Raw genomic sequence first — 23,644 nt, 5'->3', positions numbered from 1 at the left:
TGGAGGATTTTCCACACTTTCTGGTAGAAGCCCATGGGGACCCTGTTTATGGCCCCATCAAGGCGCCTCCTACGCAGCCACTAGTCTTGCCGCTCATCCCAGTTCATGTGGGTCCCCCCTAAGGCGGTGGGATACATGGTGTCGCTGGGGGACGAGGGGCTGGCTGTTGCACCTCTAAAAGGCAGACAGGCAGAGGCAGTGAAGCTTAGCTCCTACATTATCTCTTTAATTAAACACACCACCCACTCGATATATCACGGGTGTTGGGGTCTAATATAAATCCACTATATATCGAGGGCAGCGATATAGCGAGAGACCCATAGAAGAACAAATAGGCTAACACATAAATACTGTACAACCACTCCCTCGTTTTATTGGGGGCGTCAGGGTCCATCATAAATCCTCTACGCAACCTGCTTTTTCTCATTTTTGGTATAAAAAGCAGTACACCGCTTTCATTTGTACAGCGGAGGGTAATTGCTTCTCGTCAGCTTCAGTCTCCTATTAATTTCATGAGTCTTCCTCTCCTTTCTCAAATGCACAAACCCACTGCATTGAAAGAATCTATTCCCAACACAAATAGAAGGCTTGTTGCTATGGAGCTGACGTCACTGCCTTGTTGCTTTTGAATACCTCGTTACCTAAAATAAAAACCTCTTCAGCAAGTAGATATTTAGTTTGCTTTGTGTTATTGTGCAATGCGTGTGTATATATTAACAGTACGATATTAATGTTTTAAATGTAATTGTTGTTTCTGATAATTGGTATGATGTGCAGTACGAAAGAAAACGAACAGTAATTCAAAGTGCCTATGTATATTGCAGCTAAGGCATATGCAATTAGACAGTAAAAATTGGGAGCCAACTCCAGGACCGCGATATATCTGAATCCGCAGTATAGGGAGGGGCAATATAGAGGGGTGGGTGTAATTCAATCATTCTAAAAAAGATGCACACAGTGCCAACAAGATACAAATCAAAGAGCTGCAGGACATCCAGCTGTAACTGCCAAGTAAAGCGGTTCCCCAGAACACATGCAGAGTCTGAAGGTGAATCATTTCCACCTTGACAAAAACAACGCGAAGAGCAGGTCTCTGAACTAACCTGCTGGGTCAAAATCATCTCCTGCCTGTCTCCCTGCCAGGAAAAGGTTTAACATCCATAAATGTGATTTACGCTAAACAGATTTAACCATGAAGTATATATCTAATATTGATTCTCAACTCTTAACCTTTTTCTGAACTGCCTTGAACCAAGCACAATAAAATTTAATTCAAAATTTACAACAACATCTACAGGTCACCATGGAGATAACCAAATAGGTAAAGGGGCCAAAGGAAACATTTCTCTTAGCCAGTCCATTCCATTTTAGAGAAACTACAACATTTTATGGTATTCATTCGTTTGCCCTGCAACCCACCCTTTGCATATATTTTTGTATTATGCCCCCTAAAAAACATGATATGGATGTTTTTATAATTCCTCAATAGAATGTTCACCAAGGGCATTCTTAGTAAGAAAAACAATATATTTTTTGTCCTTGGTTGTATCCAAAATTCAATCTTAAATATGAAATTAATTTCAAACCTACATTTGTACAATATATTATTTGGAAAGAAATCTAAAGGACAATGCTTGATTTGTTTAAAGTTCACACTGTACGCATAATAAAGAGGGACAAAAACACAAACAAAACAAAAAGAAACAATTTGAAGGTTGGCCAATTATTAATATGAGACAGCAAAACTTAAATGTTATTATCAATAGAATCATGTGCAGCAAAATGTAGTGAAATAACTGTGACGATTTTGTGACCCAGATCAAGGTGCAAGAAAAGGACCAAAGAAAAAAAAAAAAAGCATGTTTCACCATTGGTCTTGTATTTCCAGATTGTATTTCCAGATTCTTGGTAGCAGTTAGGAACTCAAGGGGGTGGTTACCATGGCACGAGGAGAAGTTATGTTGCTGCCAATGGAGTCACCGCTGAAAAAGAACTAAAGAAAAGACAACAAAAAATGAGAAAATACACAAAGCAAATGGTTTGACATGCAGGGCAAAGAGAACAAAGGGTAAAGAAAGTAAAGTAAAAATTGTGACACAATCTTCAAAAATCAAATCACTAAAAAATAGCAATTTTCACACAATACAATACAACACAAACACATGCAAATAAAGTGCCTCTAAATGTTGCTTTTTTTATATCTGCTACCAGAATGCCATCGGAAGAACCCCTTTTGTGAACTCTGGTTTTCTCTAATTCTCTCAATTCTCTAGACACTCTTGAACTTCTTCACAATGGGGCCTGATAACAAAATGACCTGTCTGCTTTTCAAGAACCTTTACAACAAACATTGGTGTGTTAAAACAAAACGGCTGGGCGAACCTTTGGTGTTTTAAACAACAATTGCAGATGCAGTCCCTGATAAATAATATATTTTTAAATAAAAACCCATATCTTTGTATTTCTGTTGAATGTACTAATAATGGCATGTGTAATAATACTATAAAACACTCAATGAAGGCATATTTAGCGATAATAAAAAAAATGTATAACATTCTATGACAAATGTTTTGACTAGGTCTTTCTATAAATACATTATCGGGGGGGAACAAACTTCAAAGTATAGAAATTACAAAAAAATATTGAAAAGATAAACAGTTTTGCCACTAACTTTATCAAACAAAAGCTTTCAAAACTGTCATATGTCACGTCTTTATTGAATGAATTAGTAGTTGTAGAATGCCAATGACAAAACATTGGAAACATTTAACCCATGACACATTCTGAAACAGATTAAACACATTAGTAAGATCTTGTCCTCTGTTTAATGAGTTATAATACGTTTGTAAGTGTTTAGCGGCTACCTCTATCATGTTGCATGTATTTTCTCTTGCGCTCTTTGCTCGAGATGCTGACTCAACAAAGCATACATGAGAAATACAATCAACATGATTAGAACCATCCACCGAACACACCATCGAGTGTCATCTATCATGCAAAGGGTGACTTCAACCCCATTTTTAAAACAGTTAATCGGCTTTGCAAGCACACCTGACTCCCTTCCGTTTTAAGAAAAAGAGTAGCGAGATAATCTTAAAGTGAATAATGTCAGGTTTAATAAAAGGTTTGTGTTTGTGGTAAGTCATAGGGAGTGTTACCTCAACACTAAATTCACAGGAATGACATCATCTAAAAATGTACACACAGAGTACAGTATATAAATATTCTTCAAAATGGCATTGAAATATTTCTTAAATTTTTAAAAGATGCCTTCTTCTATTCCAATAAACCTCTCTCCTGTAAAAGTCCTTCTTGGTTGTGAGCCATTATAAAAAAGCTGACAGGCCAAGAATGCAACACAGCCATGGTGAGAACAGGGCAGGTTTGTTTATACTGGCCTTCACAAATTAATGGTTTGTCATACGCATCCCTAACATGAAGACTAAGATATCGGTAATATTGTTTATGCAACTACACACACTCCAGTCTATTTAAACCTGAACCGTGCAGGCTTCGAGTCAGCTCCGTTGCCATTACTTGGATGACGAGTCCGATCCGCAGTCAGAGCATGTCACCAAATAGGCAGGGCTGAGACCTCACATACATCGCCAAGTAAACTATGATCTCCTGGGATACAAAAACACACATGCACACACTGGGTTAACAAACAGCACAGTCCTGATTCCACCTGTGGGGGAAACTGCTGCTTCAAAGCAGCACTTCAAATGACTTTCCCCTTACCATTTTACTACTGCTCCAGCACTGAGCAATTGGAATTGTTCTCTAAATCTGCCTTGACTTGACTTTGAGCTTGCTTCGAGCATGAAGGTGCCTGGACTGAACAACCTTCCTCATTCCATTTAAAACATGTGATAATGTGACACTGCAACTCTGTCAACCCCACCCACCCCAAAAGTGAGGAGGTGGGGCTAGAAGAGTTGAATGGTCATATTATCATACGATTTAAATCTTCAGTCCTGAGACCTGCTCAAAGCCAGGCAGATTTACTGCACACAGACTCACCTTGTACACCACACAGCCTTTACAAGGCGAGCCACTAGGGGACACCTCAATCTCTTTATGTTTGATACAAACTCATTGGCGGATAATAATTGCAAGGTAAAAGGTAAAATAGTGGCCATGACGTCCAGTACCTATGTAAGAACGACTATGTTTATGTCTTGTCCGCTGGCTTCATAAATCAGGTTATTCAGTTGTTCGGGTGGCAAAGGGCTGCAAGCAAGTTTCAAATGCCAGTTACTCAAGGTTCCAATATTGAACTCCTTGTTGCCATTCATAAATCGCACTCATACATGGTCTTACATTTACAGTACGGCTGGATTAGTACTTATCAGGATCTGTAAAACCAGTTGCAAAAAATCTTTCTTCAAATAACTAACTTTTCTGTATTTTTGTATGGCGCTATAAGAACTCACTGGTGGTCGATATGGCTCCTGTTCTAAGCAGTAAACACACAAGTGCACTGCTGGAAGTCATATTTTATGTCTGAAGGTCTTACGCTGCAATAACTTTCTCGTGAGGCTCAGGAGGTAGACCCACTGTAAGACATTGTTTTTCATGGTTTACCATAGGATATATGCATTGCTATGACAACAAAATGTTTAATAGAAACAGGATACTCAGTGAATTGGATAAGTAGTTCTCTAGCCTTGTCAGAGATATTCATACCCTGCTCAGGATGAAAATGTCAGGTTATGTATGACCTGGAGTGTAAGAGTACTTTTTGTAGTCATTCTAACAGTATGGTGTATGTGACTCTTCAAGACAGTCCCCTACCTCAGCCAGCACTTCTACCCTCTTGTGCAGCAGGCCAGAGATGTATCGAATCACCCCCCACTCCTGGTTGATGCCTGTCTGGCAGTACAGCTCATTGAGCAGGCAGTGAACTGTGACACCATACTGCCCGGAGAGGTTCATATCCCAGGCAGGACCCCTGCCTCCAACACAGCCAAGAGATCAACAAAGGATCATGGGACATGGGCAATGCTCAAATTGTCTACATTTTATACTGCAGTATTAAGACTGGACATGTTACCAAAAATGACAGTGTTGACAACAGCGGATAAGGTAATTGGACAGTTTCTGTCTTTGTCCAAATACACTCTTAGTCAAAAACCAGGATTAATGTTAACAATTGGAAATTATTGGATGCAGCAAAGAGGACCAGTGATATGGCAGCCCATTTAATAGATCTGAGCCTTCTGTATAACTTTTCTGTTATATACATTTTCTATTTTCTATTTAGAGAGGAAAGATTTGCTGCTAGATGTGTAACGGCTTCCATACTGTCATTACATCAGAACTTGCATTCTTGTTATGAGGTGTAAAATAGCAATAAAGGTCTTCAGTACAGTGTTACATAGGGGGGTTGCACTGGACTGTACAGAGTAACTTGCATGGCTTCCCTCTATAATCACATATGAATATGATGGCTGAACAATAAACATTACATTTCTTCTTTGAATATTGAAAACCTGTAACCACTACACCACACACACACATGACTGGACGGTGTAGGAAGCACACATGCTTAAAATCAGAACTGTGAGATTTTGAAACATGTGGAAAACCCTTTTTTAACCTACACAAGTATATGTGTAGTAGTTCCAGACAGCTGCATGATCCTAATAGAGGTTGTTACTTTGTTTTCTGAACTCGAGTGTGACCCTTCAGCACGGTGATTATATCAACAGGTTATACAATAAATCAGTGCCGGTTGCCCCCGGGAGCAGAGCACAAGTGCAATTGAAAACACACATGGAAATCCAGCTGGCTGCATTTCCAACGAAGAAGCAAAACAAAAAAGGAAGAGCTTTTCAGCTTATTCCAGTTAACATGTTTGTTTTTTTTTTATACTGGCTGGGAATTTCTTACAGACAAGTCCAGCGGCGCCACAAACATTATCCATTTCCAATCAATGTAGTATGACTGGGTGGGAAATTTGCTCTTCATTTTACCACCAAAACTGCATTCCTCCAATGGTGACTGCCAAGACCAGTATCTCATATATAGATCATTACTAAGCATGCTGTGCGTGATGGGGAAGATAAGGGTGGGACGCCCAGTCATCCTCCAGCAGGAAGTGAGGTATGCCAGCTCAGTCCATAGCATCTCTGCAATCATGTGATTGTCCAGAGCCAGGTAGAAGTGGTGCGGTCAATGAACTGTGTGGATATGCGAAGCTCAATGCATATTGATAAACAAAACATGAAGTACTGGCCTACTTTAACAAATGTAGATCATTTTAAAAGTACAGGAATAAACCATACAGGAAATACAGGATAATGGTTAATGCAATATAAGGCTATACCCGTTTGCTGTAAAATGCTCTAAAAAGTACATCTATGGCTTATCCTGGTGGTGTACCGCTTGATCGAATCAACCCCTTAGTGCCCCTTATGCTTACCTGTGGAATAAATGACTTAGAGGTTCCAAGAACACCAATGTGTCGATACGGCCGACCACTCAGCTTTAACTTCTTGTTATTACCTAGCAAAAAGAAGTGCAAGAAAAAACAAAGCATTGCTCACTATAACCTAATCAAATCATTTCAAATGAAAATACACTTTAGTGATGTAACGCTTTTGCCTGAATCCCTTCATCCCTTCCAGAAAAACCTACAGGGAGTTAACAACAAGTATATCAGGAGCACACTGTATATATCCGTGGCCACAGCTGTAGGTACACAATTACTACTGTCAACACAAGTACTACCAGTGTCATGAGAAAGTAGATCTCCATGAACCTACAGTACCCTTATACATGTTTACCATGGTATTTTTGCATGATATTTTGCACTCTTACCATGCTTTTCCTCTGGTTACACTATGTACAGTGTTTACCATAGTTGACCATGTTTTACCATGTTTTTATATGCTTTACCATACCTCCCTGTTGTTTATAGCTTACCTATGCTAAAGGGATTACTTACCTAGCTTTACATAGACGTGACTGAGAATGCGGGCAGGCTGGACTTGGATGGGGTGCACCTCAGCAATGGTCTCCACCTTAATACCATACTTCTGCAGGAGTATCTGGAGCTCTTTGGTTTCTGCCAAGATGGACATAAACAAGCTGAAGATTTATACTGGAATACACTTAAACATGTCACATGTCCAACGTTTTCAGCAACTTTATCAGTTTATTATTACCAATCAGTCTAAAAAGAATACTAGTCTTTTTCACATAACCGGAAAGCAAGGCATTCATACACAAGCACAAGTGAGATGTATGAATAAAAACATGCCCAGTGATCTGAAACAATACTGGTAACAGGCCTTGCACAACAACATCCAGTTTGAAAGATGCTGAAAATCTTCTGTTGAGGGGGTCAATCTCACTAGCGGCCAGAAACCCCTGCAACAGCAAAACAAAAGGCTTACTGTAGGAATCAAGTCGTCTTTCTTTAAAGCAAGTAGGAAAAAAATAAGTGGTTATGTTTTTGTTGTAGTTTGCCCCATTAGTTTCTGTTTTTAGTCTTGTCTTACAACCAACAGTATGCTTTCGAATCATCTATGTATGCAAGTCAACCATTGTAACTAATACATACTATCAATAGTCTCTAAAACCTGGTGCTGTTGTTTCTGGGCAAACATTTTTGTTTCCTGCAATGATAATAAACTTACAACCTACGTTTCCTATAACAATGACAAACAATGTATGAGTAAAATACAAAAGCCAATCACTTTGCAAGGATTTAAATAACACAAAAACAATAACAGAACACATCCTTAAATCAAACCTGACACATCCTTAATGATAGAGCTTTAATTGTAAGATAATCATCCAGTTCACGGTCTGAGAACTTGTGCTAAGTCATGACCATACCAAACATCAAAACTGATGTGTTTCCGAAGACATACTGTACAACAAGAAAGTTTCGCGAGCAAGAAATTTTTTCTAATTTAGTGTGTTTAAGTGTGCCGTGAAATATATTGTTCATACATGTGCCGTATATTAAAAGAAAAAGAACAACATTTATTGCAGCAAAAATGGACCTTGAAGGCCATTAGCGAAATTAAGTTGCCACAAAAGAATCTAAAAGTGTGCAAAATAAACCTGGTTGCTTCAGCAGTCAACAAAACTAACCACCAGTCTGATTTCAGAAAGTGAAAGTGAATTTCAAAGATAAATGTTGATAAAAAAAATTTTGCCATATAAAGATAGGGGGACAGTTAAATTTAAACACACTTGTTCCAGATATGTACACCATGAAACTTTTTTTTTTTTTTTTTTTTTTATTAAATCTGATATAAATAGATACTACAATAATTATTGTTCTGAAAACATGTTTATACCAGCACATGCCCGGTTTGTTTACCTGCTGTATGTATGTTATTTAGTACATACAGGAAACCGAATGCTAATTTTCCAGAATGTGATGCTGCAGGATTCAGGCGTGAAGGACATCTTCCTCCTAAACTCTTACCTCAACTGGCCACAGGGCTAGATAGAGGCCCTGTCTCAGGAAGACACCTTCCTGTTCATGTAAAATCGTGTCAGACTGCTGGTTTTCTTTTACAATTTACAGTTTTGGTCATATTGCTATAAAAAAGATATTACTGCTCTAGAAGTGCAAACAAGAGCTACCAGAATTATTCCGGGTTTAAAAGGCATGTCATATGCAGACAGGCTAAAAGAATTGAATCTATTCAGTCTTGAGCAAAGAAGACTACGCGGCGACCTAATTCAAGCACTCAAAATTCTAAAAGGTATTGACAGTGTCGACCCAAGGGACTTTTTCGACCTGAAAAAAGAAACAAGGACCAGGGGTCACAAATGGAGATTAGACAAAGGGGCATTCAGAACAGAAAATAGGAGGCAATTTTTTACACAGAATCGTGAGGGTCTGGAATCAACTCCCCAGTAATGTTGTTGAAGTTGACACCCTGGGATCCTTCAAGAAGCTGCTTGATGAGATTCGGGGACCAATAAGCTACTAACAACCAAACGAGCAAGATGGGCTGAATGGCCTCCTCTCGTTTGTAAACTTTCTTATGTTCTTATGTTCTTATGTTATGCGTGATTAAATGCAAACACTGCCCAGCATTACAGTAGTCCTACAGTACATAGCGTGTTTCTTTTTTTTTTTTTACATTTTGTTTGTGGTAATTTGTGTTTCAAAGCTATTACATTTAGCAAAATGGTGCACAAGTGAATCATGTTGCACTTTTTCCCATCATATCCATTATAGAAGGAATTATGCGGAAATGAAAAAGCAATTTTCTTTTTTTTTTTTAACTTAAACTTGAATTATTGACCATGTCTCATTTTAAGTGGAAATCTGATTGTAACACAGTCAGCAGCTGTGCAGGAATTTGGGACATGACCCAGCAGTAGTCTGGCTAGGATCACATAGTTTGTAAAAAAACAAAATTAAATGTTACAAATAGTCAAATTCACTTGTTAAGATTAATTAATTTTATTAATTTCGCATTTATCGAAAAGTGTTGCCAACAGCTTGATAGCTTCGAATTGCAATTGGCAATCTGAAATCAGTCACACCAAAACCTTTTTCATGCATGACCGTCTTAAATCTAAATGTTTTTTTGCGCATTAGACTATTGTACATTACTCTGCTGTCCACAGTATTAGACTCATTTCTAATTTTCAAACAGTGCTGCTGCCGGTAACCATGGAGACAGAAACAGCTCAGTAACAGTACAGCATGTCCAGGAAGTAAACATTATCTGCTGGGAAGGACATTAAGGCCTGGCAGGATGTACTCTGCCCTGATTAGTTTATTTTATTTTATTTTATTTTTGACAGTTTTTTGTCAAAATAACAAGAGAAAATGACTAGACGTGCATTTTAATACTTTTTTCCAAAATACTGCTGGAATTGCTGTCTGGTTTTGAATTTGCTAAGCTTTGATTATAGAAATCATGAAAGACAGAAATAAGGATGCTCATTTAAGATTGAAGGCTGTCCTTTGTAGGGCAAATGCTCATATTTTCAGAGAAAAAAAATGTACAGCATAAAACTAGTCAGTAAGGACACCAGCACAATCTTCTAAATGTTCCTTTCTACAACAAATTGTATCTTGATTGTTTTAGACCAATTACACATATATGATTCCTGTAGATTGTGTTTTTCAAAATATGGCCTTGTAGGACCACAAGTTAAATGGTTACATATCTTTTTAATTCACAAGCACATGTACATTCTAGCAGAAGGTGATAAATAAGAACAGAACTGGCATTGTAACTATAGCAACAAGTGATAAAAACCAAGGCCAGGTTGATCTAGAATTTCCAGGTGTTATTTTTGTTATTGAAGCAACAAGATACTAATGTGTATGTAAGTTGTAAACACTATCAAGGTCACAGGAAGTGCAGGCTTCGTTTCTGTGAGATTGTCTAAGTCAGACAGGAAAAGCAGAACGCACAAGACAAGAACTGGAAAATATCATCTCACTTTACTGACTCATATTTACTCAAACAGTTATCCTGCTTGCATACTCATATTTTTGTTTACTGATTTAAATGTAACTATTTCCTATTGAAAAGACACAACATAAACAATTTTGATGAATGCATTCTTGTCCATGTATTTGATATTTACACACTGAAGCTGAGAAATTTCCTGAATATTATTGATTACTGAAACTGTCTTGACTTTTGTACCATATCTATTTTCTAACTTTTTGATAGAATTTGTAAAAGATATAATGGTTTTGCGTGATTTATTTATCAGTAGTTTCTCTCAGCAATCTTGAACTTGAAAGGAAGACGTTTATAATTACAGAGTGCTAATTAAATTAACAAACACCTATTAATTGTATCCTTAATTTGGGTATTTAACAAGAGTTTTTACTACAGCCAGAGGTGTCCAAATACATGGGAGGCCAGTGTAATTCACCACTTCCCAGGCACTGAAGGAAATAAATGTATTTGCATACTCCAACCCTACAGGCCCTGTATGTATCTCAGCCAGCAGACTGCCCAGGATGTAGAGACACTGGCCCCACATGCGAGGGAATTTTCTTTGCTGGGACAGGGTCCACTGTGTGTGGGTTCCTGTACTCTTCCTCAACCTGTAAATACAGAAACACACAGAACATTCATTTCTAAATATCCCATTTGCAAAAGTGTCCTGCAAAGCATACAATGTTAATATCTCCTCATACTTTGTACTTCTTGTGAGATGAAACAGGATGTATGACTTACTTAGTTACAATGGTTACTTCAACATGATGTTGATAAATTCAACATTACAGTTGAACACCCGTTGAAGATCCATTCTACAGAATAAAAAACTCAGTGCAATGGAAATTGCTGTCCCTGATCTCATTTATACTAACACTGAAACAGAGAGAGGTGATGGCTCCTATCTTGTCTGGCAGGACTGCGTAGAGTTCAGGCACTAAACATATCCCATGCTTTCCTCTAATGAGAATACCTTTGAGGGCTTCTCTGTACTCCTGTACCTGTCAACAGCAAGCAAGATATCAAGAAGCTAGCAACATTAATAGCTCTAATCTTAATGTCGAAGTGAATAATCATAACATTCTCTTCGGTTATACAGTGCCTTGAAAAATTGAAATAAACGTTTAACCCTCTCTAAAACACCTGAAATGGGTTTCATGGATTGCAACTCACTTAATTAATGAAAATGGCTTAAAAAACCAAAAAACTAAACATTCCTTAAACCTGTTCTTAAAATTGTGTTAATAGAGCCCAATGCATCCGATAAGTAAACACTATACTAAAAAAAATGAAACTATTGTCATGACACCATCAAACTAACTGCAATGCTAGAATTCTGAAGCTCAACTACTGTAAAGCCGTACATATCTGCAACCAAAATACCTGGCCAATCACACCCATACAACCTATTTTGTTCCAGAAATGTTGGCAACCTGTTGCAATATACGAAGTATGTATTGTTAGTGGAATTTGATATTTGTGCCAAAAATGTTGCAGTTTTTTTTTCATACGCGCAAATGCATAATAAAAGGCTTGCAAATATGTATGGCTTTACAGTATATAAACAGCAGAATTACACAGTGTGAAGTTAGTGTAGCAAATGCTATGAACAAAGAGGTATTAATGAAAACAGCAGGATACAGCCCCACCTACTGTACGAACAAGTGAATAACAGCTTTCTACAAACTCATTTTAATCAATCTAGTTATCAAAAAATAAAAATAGCCTGCATGTGGTTTTTGTTCTACAGACTCTATCTTAACTGCACCTGGTCACCATTAAACATACCATCTAATATCAGGTATGTCCAAAAGATTGGCCATTCACATTCAAGGTTTTCAAACAGTTTCATCTCAGCAGGGTCGTAATGCAACATGTTGGGGTCCTAGGAAATATTCATTTTAATCCTACATAAATATCTAGACACTGGAACGAAAGACCTGTGTCTGAAATGGCCTGAAATAAAGTATTCTTAAATGGTTGTATTTTATCTTCATGACTTACAGTATGTGATAAATGTAGGTTTAATTTGGAAAACCTATACAATGTTACCATTGTTCTCAATAGAAAGTTGTGTAATGATATGAGAATTTAGCCCGCTTATGGTAAACAGACATATCTTTTCAGATCAATTAAAAAATGTGGATACAGCATGTGTATACTTGATATGAAAAAAACATTTTCAAATTCTGTCAGATTTTTCTAGACGTTATTGAAAGCTGCAAATGTTGAGAAGATTGTTAATGTATGTCCACAGTGCCTAACGGGTAATAATATCTACAATAATTGGAGCACTTGGCATAAGCTTTATATATCTGGTTAACCATTTAACAAGTTCAGTACCTCTCTTAGCTTTTTATACCCGTCTCTTAGAAATCGGCAGCAACCATAACGTCCTTAAAGAAAAACTAATAAAACATTAGCAATTAAAGCAGTGTAAGGTCTCTCGTCTACTGCAAATAAATACAACTAGGCCATAAAGTTAAAATAGCATTTCTTGTGAGCAGATTGGCAGATAAATAACAGAGATGGCTTGCCTGCAATTTAGTCATGATTTAATTTTTTGTCACATTAACAAGGTCCATGTTTTCCACTGCAAAGGCTGGGAAGGAAATAACCGAAGAGGAGTCCAGAATCTTTGGATGTTGAGGCTCTAGGCAGCATTGAGCAAAGAATAGATTGCAAAAAAACATAATCACAATACAATATACTGTATAAAAACATAACCACAATACAATATATTGTATAAAAACATAACCACAATACAATATATTTTATAAAAACATAACCACAATACAATATTGTATAGTTTATAGACCCTTTGAAATACATTGATTCTTGGTTGTATATAGTACTGGACCGGTTTCCAAGTCAATTGTCTCATTCAGCAGCATCTACATAGCTCCAAAAGAGCTGCCGAAACATACCATTTAATTTTATTCATGCACTTTTATTTTGCTAATAGTGTGTAATAACCCAGAGCTATTTTGAAGTCCGACCTCATAAGCACTCAACAGATAAACAAGGTTAGTTCTGGTTAGTATGCGGAACGTCTAATCAGTGCTTCAGTGAAGTTCAACAAATGACCCAGTTAGAAGGGTTAGAAGTTACCTTGCTATAATGTAGTACAGTAGGTGCTGTCATTCTCATAAGAGGCTAAACAGCAGTCCTGTCTGGGCAGTAATGATCCAATGGAGCTTTTCCCTAATGTTCTCATTAAATCCCAATACCAGTGCCGTACAGCACATGCAAAGTGCATGTTATTGTGTGATTTTAGAGCTGGTTTGGCCTGTGTGGAGCAGCATAAACTAAAAGCTGCTGCCCGTTGTGTGTCTGTGTGTGTGTTTATATTACTGTATGTGACTGCATATCTAACCAGGGCTAGTGTTTGGCTCATGATGAAGCTGTTTCTTTAGTTGAACTCATCTTGAATATTGCATTAAGGTCGTGCTGTTACCTGGCAGTGTTCTACTTCATTGGGAAGAACGTGAATGCTTGACTTTGGCCCCCTGTGTGCTCCAAACAGGTCCAGCTCAGACTGGTTAGGGAAAGAACAAAAGGTGAAATGAGAACATAAACTAACTGGAGGGTAAACAAAGAAATTAAATAATATAATGTGCTTGAAGTTAAAACTAAAGATGGGATAATTGATAAACTACTAAATGATAATGGTGAGATAAATAAATGAGAGTTAAAATAACTAAATGTGGTTTACAGTAAATAAATATCTTGTTTGGATAAGATCATACTGGGTGGGCATTAGGACCCAGTAGAGGTTACTGGAGTCAGGACCAGCACCAGGTTAATTCAATTAACTAATTAGTTAAGTTTAAAAGGGTGTGAGTGTTTATGTTTGGTGTGGGTGATGGTAGGAGTTTGGTTGAGAGTGTTAGAGAGTAAGTGGAGTATTGAGAAACTGGAAAACAAACAAACAAACTAACTAACTAACTATTTATTGGAAAAGGTATTTTGGATTACGATTGAGTTTTGGTTTTGGTGACAAGGTTACAGGCTTAGCCTGCCTTGTTATTAGTTAGGGAAACATTTATCTATCTAGGGCCTGAGATTGGGTTAGGTTTGTTTATTTTCTTTTTGCTGTACATAATACACACGCTATGGCGTTTCCTGGCATTCTGTGTCTAAAAGTGTTTATTTGGAGAAGAAAAATGTGGCAATCTGTCACTCATATATATATATATATATATATATATATATATATATATATATATATATATATACATACACACACAAACATTCTTGTCATATATGAAAACCGTTTTACCCTTAGCTTTTGCAGTAGATACTGCCTTTTGTGGAAGTATTAACTGCAGCTACATATCCATGTTTAGCCCCTATTCTGGCCATCTGTGTTTGTCTTTTCCAACTTTGTCAATAGGACTTGAGAGCTGCACATTCTACTCATAGTGCCTTTGTTTAGCATAGTGAGGTGTTAAAAGTCAGTGTGGCCATACATAGATCAGAAACAGGCTTATCCCTTGATTTGCCTTGGGATTCTAACCAAATAAATACTCAAACATTGAAACAGAACATCATGTGGAAAACTGCCTCCCTGCATCGTGCAAGCAGCCTGGGATTTCAGTAATGTTTTTATACTACGTCCTTACCTGGGATTTACTCAGGGAACCTTTCTGGTTTTAATGCTAAACATGAATGCTAGCTTTCTCTAGTATTATTATACTAGCTTATTGTAGTGAAAGATATATAGTTATTAAGTTCAGGCAAGTGACCAACAAAAAGTAAAGGTATAGAGAATTTCTTATCACAAGTCATGTGGCCTTTTAGCAGGTGGCCTTAAAGCAAGATTTTACTGCATCATGAACATATATTTAAAAGAGCCAACATTTTGGTATGTTTAACATACCTTTGTCAAGGGAAAGTGTGTTTGAAAACATACAGTGATGGTACTTACAGGTTTTTGATGCCATGGCAACTCACTTTTTTAAATTCAAATCCATTATTGTGTTTGTAATGTACTTTACTACGTACTGTAAAAACCTTTGTAGTCTATTAAGTCTATTTTCTAGGTATTTTTAGGGGGTCCTAAAAAGGGGGGAGTGACTTATACACAGGTGTGACCTATAGGCTTTTTCTTGAAATTGTTGTCTCAAAAAGGGGGAGGACGACTTATATACCATTTTTTTGCAGTAGTTAATGTTGTCATGTTGTCTTCAAAGAAGTCTAGGAGGTTTGTCAGACAGGAGCAACCTATTCTTTTACTACACTTTATTATGCCTTTGATACTAAACGTATAACTTCTGTTTATAAACGTTTACACTGATTGTGATGAAAGAAATGATAAACCTTCTGATAGCAAGGGTTTCTTATATTAATAGAAAGGTTTGGATAATATGTGTCATGATCTCACTTTGATTGGTACATGCGTGTGTTTATTTCTCTGCTTCTTTATAATGTATTACACAGATGCCTAATGGAAACAGAGAGCTCCACCAGAAGCAAGTACACAAGCCTGTGTTTCAAGCCTCAAACACACACGTCATCACCCAGTCCGAGAGTTTGATGAGGCTTAAAAGGTTTGTGTTGTATATCTTGGTGGTTTGATTCTTATCCTATAAATACAGTAAGTTATTATCCATGTGTTACCTGACCCCAGACATAGAGCTATAAGAAGTGAGGGGCATAAGCTCTTGAATAGAAACCTAATGCTCGCATCACATTAACACCGCTAACCCCCTGACTGCGTGCATCCTGGTTTGCTACTGAGTTACAAAGTCAAAGGAAGACATTAACCTTTTTGAATGCCCCGAGAAGTCATTTGATCAGCACCAGCTGAGGAGGGTACATGCCACATCAAAAAAGACACCCTAAAACAAAGTTTAAGTAAAAAAGAAAAAAAAAAGGGAAATATATTTTTTGCTTTTCTGCAGACACGAATTCCAGTCCAGTTCTCTGATAGACAAGGCTGTTCAAGACATTGTGTCATCATGGTCCTCCTGAACAGTTGGCACCCACTCTGAGGATATCATATCACCATCAGGTGCCTACAGAGCTCATTTAATTTCTGGCTTCTTTACACAAGCAACTCTGGCATAGAATGCATGACAGGGATGGACAAATACTTTCCCTCACACCGAGTTCTGTTTTTAAACCTTTCCAAATTAGGTACACTATTACAATCATCAGATCAGGTGTTAGGTCATTGTCTTGTGTCACCCAAAGTGCTGACGGTTGCTTCACCAATAGGCTTAGGGTTAAAGTTGCTTGACCAATGTAATTTCAGGATGCAGTTGTGAAATAATGAGACATCTGACGGCAACACCACAGTTTACAGTTATAAAAATCAGCAATCTTAAAAAAACAAAATAACTGTAAGTCAAAACTTGGGCACCAAATCTAAGATAAATGGCTCTTCCATTAGGGTTTTCTTTACTTGCATTGAAAAGCTACTGCAAATCAAGGCATAACAACCTGTAGTACCATCAACTTAAATGTATGGAGTTTTTTTTTTTAACCAAATAATTTAGTTATCCTTCAGGACAGATTTACTCCACTGTGTAGCAGCAATCACACGAGGTGACATACAGCACAGGAAATTATTTTGCACCAGGAAGCAGCTGTTGTTGCATATAGTGCTGTTCCTGTGAAATACCGACTCCAAATTAAACCAGCAAAGAGTGTATAATAAAAGCTTGGTGCAAAACTTTTAATGAGGGCTCTAAACAATACTATTTAAAAATCATTCAAGTCAAGCACAGACTTTGAAATAATCCTAAGAATCTATAGTAAATATATAGTAAGAAACTATAAAAAACGTATCTTGCAAAAACACTGTAGGTTACAATGGCAGTATGCTACAGTAAATACAGCATTTTGGAAAGTAGTATAATATTTGTAGATGAAAACTTAATGAATGTTATTATAATAAAGAAGAATTGTCCTAACTGATTTTTACTATAATGTAATTGTACTAATACGGTCATGCTCTGTACTTTAGTATTTTTAAAAAAAAAATATTATACATGTTGCTGGCAATAACTTTAACATGCTCTCCCTTTAGTTTTAACGTATACCACTGCATTAGACACTGCTATAAAAAAACAATTCTGTATTCGTCATACATTACTGTTATTTTTAGCTACACTATTTATCCATGTCTAATAACAGTAGCAAATTGCATGACCTTTATATGACATATGTGTTGAGAAAACATCATACCACACTTGCATTCTTCTGTATTATAACGGGGACGGTACAGTTGACGATGGCGATGATTGACATGGTAGAAGAAATGTGGTTCGCATTCGGCCCTTGCGTCATCCATCTACAAGGAAGAGGGGAGATAGAGAGGGGAGGTGCATTGTGCAGATAAAATTATTATTATTTTTTTTTAGATCAGCGTGTGTTTTCTCCCAGGCTGCTATAAATAAAGGTTATGGTAAGTTATTTTAAACTTCAAACGTTATTTAAATAACATTATTTTTGTGTATCAAACGGCGTGACAATTTGTATGTTGAGTCTGTAAAAAAAAAAAAAAAAAAAGTCTAGACGTTCTTGTTGTGCGTGTGTGTGCCCACGAGCTCTTCTTGTCTCCGACTACGTACTACAACAACACGGGGATTGACTGGGGAGGTAAACTCAGCTTTATAATGATTAATTCATTTCATTGGCTTCTTACGTTTCTGTTTGTTTATTTACAGTATTTGTAACTGTGTGAAACATACTTGGCCCCTTGCTCTGTGTGGCCTACTCGCTGTTTTCATTTTTTACAGCACTAACGACCGTCCTAAAGAAATTGTGATTGGATAGTACTACTGGCGTACACATTATTTTTTATTTTTTGCTTTGTTTTTGTTGTATCGTGTTTAAATGAAGAAAAAAAAATTAAAATACACACACTGTTAGGGAGATAACGTGTGTGCGTTCTGGTACTATCGGTGAATTTAGCCCTATGTATTGATCATAAACGAATAATTAAAACGGTTGCCGACTTTTCCATTATTTTTCCTGCTGCATTTATCTGGGAATATAAGCAATAAAGGCAGATGTAATTGTATATGCATTATTAATACGTGCATGTGCAGCAGCATAGGGTACAGTTACACGACTCAGTTTTAATTAGCCTCAGGGTGCATGTGCAAGAGAGTTAAACTGTAGTGAACGTCTTAGCTACAGCACCGTCGATAGCGATGTAAACCACTGGGGAGCTTTACGTTGGGGGACATTTTTCTTTACTATGCAAATACAATATATGTCTGTAACATTAAAATAAAACGAAAAACACGACAGACTCCAAAAGAGGAGTGATGGTTCTGAATCCAGGTCTGCATTGATGAGAAATGGTCTATCTCAAAGTGATGACTATGGGTAAACAGATTTCGCTTCTGAGTTTTTTTTAGGTCCAAGACAATTAAAACACTGTAGTGTAGACCTGTTTGACATATGTGAATATGCATGTCCATGATGGCCCAACATTCTTCTGAAGTGTTAATGCAGTTGTTTTTCTCTCTTTTTCTGGTCCACTGCAGTTTCACAGTTAAAGTACCCCAGTGTCAAACAGTTGACCCATGTACCAGATTGTGCAATGTGATGCACATATATTATATGCTGTGTATGTAGAAAAGCACATCACAAATACAGTTCTCGCTCATCCTTGAAGCTGTTAGTATCTGCCCACTTTTCCGTTGGGACATTTTATGAAAGCATAAAAATTGAAAAGGAAATCCTTTTTGGTGGCTCCATGTCAGAACTGAGTAATCCAAAGGTAACTTTTTTTTTTTTTACACAAACTTCCATCACTTACAACTACACTGTAAACCAGGGCAGTCCACTGGCGACCCAGCCCTAGTCTGAAGATGAACTCCATCCAAAGTAGTAGTTTGTGGTGCTGCTGTAAACAAACCCATACCATGTATTTCATTCCCTTCCCAGATGCAGTTCATGCTGCTTTTCAGTCGCCAGGGGAAGCTGAGGCTCCAGAAGTGGTATGTTCCACTGTCGGACAAAGAGAAGAAAAAGATCACCAGGGAACTCGTGCAGACAGTATTGGCTCGGAAACCCAAAATGTGCAGCTTCCTGGAGTGGCGCGACCTCAAGATTGTTTACAAAAGGTTTTGATATGTACTGATTTATTACTAAAGAGAAATACACAGCTTATAACTATATAGAGAAACTAGTCTTCAAAAAGATGTAGATTTAAGAAACTTTAATATTTATACACTTTAACCTTTTCCACTGGAGTAATGTATACTCTTATACAGGTGAAATTTCATTCCATATACAAGACTAGATCATTCTCCTAAAATTGGCAGTTTTTAAAGTGTATATCTATTAAATTGCTACTCAATTGGTCAGCAGCTCCACTGTACTGAATATTGCAAAAAATGAAAAGTATCGATTGTTTTTTGGGGTCTAAATTACTTATTGTGTTAAAGTTAATGTCTGAATTATTTTTCTGATGGTCATGTAAAGTACCAACTTCAAAATGTTTCCTTTTGTTGTAATTATCAGTGATTTATTTCACATAACCACTGATATTTTCATGTAAGTAAAACTCAGCTAAAGCTTTGATTCATTTTAGATTTTTTTAGTGTGGAATAAACCTGGTGGCTTAACCAGGATGGGTGTTCCAGACTTACAATTTGATCAAATCCTAATATGATCCTATCCACGTCTGTGTTTGTTTCTTTGATGATGCTAGTGGTGAGGGTCATCATAAGCAACAGTTGCTGCTGCTATGAGACATAAGCCGAATCAGCTGATTTCCAGATGAGTGAGGATGGAATCGAATGCTCTGATGCGCTCGCTGAAAAAGAAAGAAGCGATTGCTTGGGGATGAACGTTTTGGTTTTGGCAGCTCATCCGTTGAGACAAGGGAGCAGGGAAATGGTTACAGCACTATTGTACTGCTACAGATTTGTCTTGAAATAGCAGATATTTTGATCACTGCTTTATTAAATTAAAAATCTGCCCAGTGTGTTTGTAAGGCCATATCAATTTCCTGAAAGCAAATGTGCCTTCTGGTATAGCACAGCAGCTGTGCTGCATAATGCCTAAATAAATAATTTTTCAAGTCACCATACCAATGATGGTAGTACAATTTATTGCTAACCTTGAAAAACCATACAAAGAATAATGGAAACCAAAGCAATAACTAATTCTGCCTGGCTCACTGGTTTCCAGCATTTAAGCATCTGGCAACGTCTGAAATTAATGAATTAAGAGCTTGCAGTGACCCATAAAACTTTGGAAGAACATGTAAACAAACTAGGGAATAAAGCTCTTCTTTATAAATTAGTGCATACAAGGATAATTTATAGGAAAACCCTAAGAACAAACCACAAATTGAAATATATTTAAAACATAAGTGTGGTGAATACACAGCTTGTAGCCAATCAATAATGGCGTCCTTCTTATTTGCTGCAATATGCAGATTATACACTGTGTCAGCTGCACCACAAATAAATTACCGAAGATGGTTTCTCTGTCCCTTTATCAAACTGTCAACTACAGCAAACATTTGCATTGAAGCAAGGGTACGTTATACCTGGAACAGGCTCAATATTGATACAAATGGATTTGTGTAAAACAGTTGTATGAATTGACATTTATCATTATATAACAAAAAATATATACCTGAATAGAATGGTTAGCTTCTGTATACATATACTGAAACCAAATGGTTTGTTATATCATTAATGACCTCAGTATGGATTACTGCTAGTTAATGCATGATAGCTGTGTGCCTTCATACAATAAAAAGTTAAACAGAATAAAATTATTCATACAGCTTTTTCAATGTTAGTAAGGAGTGAAACAAGTGCATTCAGTTTTATTTGCCGAAGCTTAACCAGCACAAACCAATTAAAATGGATGTACTATGTCTAGTTAAGGAAGGAGACGAGCCAAGACAATTGTAACAGATTCATTGCTTTAACCAATGTTTGCATAGTAATGAGCAATACTAAAAAGTGATAACCAGGTAAGAAAAAGGAACATTGCAAGTGATACATCACCCATCACAAGGTGTATTATTATAATGTTTTGTAAGTGTTTTGGTCTTTTTTTAAATATTTATTTGTAAATTTCAGGTACGCTAGCTTGTACTTCTGCTGTGCAATTGAAGATCAGGATAATGAGCTCATAACTCTTGAGATAATTCACCGATACGTAGAGCTGCTGGATAAGTATTTTGGCAGTGTGAGTTGAGAGATTTTCTTTTTCCTTTTTAACTTTATAGTACCCTAGGTTTATTAAATAACTGTAAAATATATAGGGGTAATACAAATGGGGCATCTTGTCGAAAGTTTGTAAAATGCAGATAGATAAATTCATCTAGTAACATTGTGCGGTGGGGGTGGATGGGAAATGCCACTTTTTATGTATTTTCTGTTTTACAAAAAAAAGTTTCTAGAATTGGGGACCCTCTGCAGACCCTAGTTTGGTACAGATGCATCCTTTTAAGTGTGCTTGTGGTTTACTTTGCAGGTGTGTGAACTTGACATAATCTTTAACTTCGAAAAGGCATACTTCATCCTAGATGAGTTCCTGCTGGGTGGTGAAGCTCAGGAGACCTCGAAGAAAAACGTCTTGAAAGCCATCGAGCAGGCAGACCTGTTGCAGGAGGTAAGATATGGAGAATTCCCTCACCTCTGCACCTTAGCATGCAGTGCCAGTGTGAGAGGAACCCCCATCACCTCCTTAGTTCTAACCCTGAGTTAACTATTGATTTACTCACACTGTACAGCAGCCCACAGCAAGTGTCCGCTTTCTGCTCCCTTTCTTTCAGCCTCCCCTGCTTCTCTGTACAGCTCTTGCTTTGCTGCTTCAAGTTGTCCTTTATGTTCCTAGATTCCAAATGGAGGCAGAAATGTCCATGCGGTGCAAATCACTTTTACTCGCATACTTAGTGTATTTATGCCTACTAGGTGTCTTTTTATCATTTCAACCTCACTTTCTAATGGATATTCTTTCCACTGATGTATTTCAAGACATATTTGTGCAAGACTAGAGGGAAAACTGCTTTTAGTATGTTAGGATTTAAACGTGGTTGCACATCCAGTACAACATCCTTGTAGCAATGGAGATGATAACATAGTGCTACCCATCTGGCTCAATTTTTATTTTAGATTATCTGAACTGATGCAACTATGAAATTGAAACGTGCAATAAAATCAAATAAAAATAAATAGTAAAACAAAAATACATTATCAGGCACAATCTTCTGTGGAATTATTGTGTTAGTTCTCTTTTGTATGTCAGTATTCATTTGCCTTAATGAGGTGGAATATGTTTTAGTGGGGGTGGGAAAAAGGGGGTGTTACCTATTTATCTTAGAGAGAAGGCTGATCAACCCAGGTTAGTTTCAGACTAATGTGGAGTCCGGTGCCTACCTTAAGGTCAGTCTATAGTGATCATTCCCAGACCTCAATATATTCAAAACTTAACAGCACAGTAATAACTTGTATAGCTTTGGCACATCGTTTTTATTGAATCCAAGTTCTGGACACTATTCCTCAATTAAGCCTTGTAGTTTCTGCCTTCAGGACCTATGAATTTCCTGCAGCTTTGGTATTGTGTGTGCCATACCACTCCCCCCCACCCGCCCTGTTTTTTTTTTTACATTTTTTATAGACATCGTGGAATTTGTGCATAACCTGCTCCTGCTTTATCCCAGCAAGCTTGGCATATTGTATCTTGTTCCAGACCTTTTATAAGTGAAATATACTATACAAGCAATAACATTTGGGCTTTTTTCCTACCTGTCATTTCACCTGACATCTGTGCTTTTTTACTGTCCTACTGCTGAAATCCAGAAGCTAGACTCACTTCTTTGAATCTCTTCAGGTATAGTTAATTAACACTGTTTAATAAAAACTAAACTTTGTAATACCCTAGATTTATTAATGGAGATAACATGTAGTATGGAGTAGGAATGTGTAGTAGTAGTACATAGATAACTTTAGATTAACAGCTGTATATTAAGTGTCTGAATCTGTTTCAGTGATCTAAAGAGTGGCTGATACGCATACTGTTGCGTTTAAAGGTGCTGCTTAGGGATGTTAATAAAGGTGTCAAAAAGCCTGACTAATATGATATTAAAGAGAGGTAGTATTTGGATCTGCCACTGATTAGATCATTAAAATAGACCCCATCTAGTAATAATTCAGAACAGTCCCTTAATTTGATTTTTTGTTTTTTTTTACAGTGTGCACTTAAGT

At 37.1% G+C, this 23,644-nt stretch overlaps 1 protein-coding gene and 1 pseudogene across 6 annotated transcripts in view; one reads left to right on the top strand and one right to left on the bottom strand.

The window, feature by feature from the left end:
- Positions 1-80: 80 nt before the first annotated feature.
- LOC121321068 lies at positions 81-17,744 on the bottom strand (annotated as a pseudogene).
- The window catches only part of LOC121320629 (AP-1 complex subunit sigma-2-like), a 19,371-nt gene continuing 13,463 nt past the window's right edge, over positions 17,737-23,644 (top strand). Inside the window, exons 1-5 of one of the 6 annotated variants that reach the window (XM_041259128.1) lie at positions 17,737-17,862; positions 19,356-19,534; positions 21,515-21,623; positions 21,912-22,049; positions 23,240-23,270. In XM_041259128.1, coding sequence (XP_041115062.1) covers positions 17,860-17,862; positions 19,356-19,534; positions 21,515-21,623; positions 21,912-22,049; positions 23,240-23,260 — 450 coding nt within the window. In that variant the 5' untranslated portion in view covers positions 17,737-17,859 and the 3' untranslated portion in view covers positions 23,261-23,270. Of the gene's footprint in view, positions 17,863-17,928; positions 18,057-19,355; positions 19,535-21,514; positions 21,624-21,911; positions 22,050-23,239; positions 23,271-23,644 lie in introns of those variants that run through there. The other 5 variants (XR_005950868.1, XR_005950867.1, XM_041259125.1 and 2 more) reach the window with 5 other exon arrangements.

The sequence above is a fragment of the Polyodon spathula genome, chromosome 9 (genome assembly GCF_017654505.1).
Source record: "Polyodon spathula isolate WHYD16114869_AA chromosome 9, ASM1765450v1, whole genome shotgun sequence".
In the NCBI taxonomy this organism is placed as follows: domain Eukaryota; kingdom Metazoa; phylum Chordata; class Actinopteri; order Acipenseriformes; family Polyodontidae; genus Polyodon; species Polyodon spathula.
This window is presented reverse-complemented; position numbering and strand designations above follow the sequence as displayed.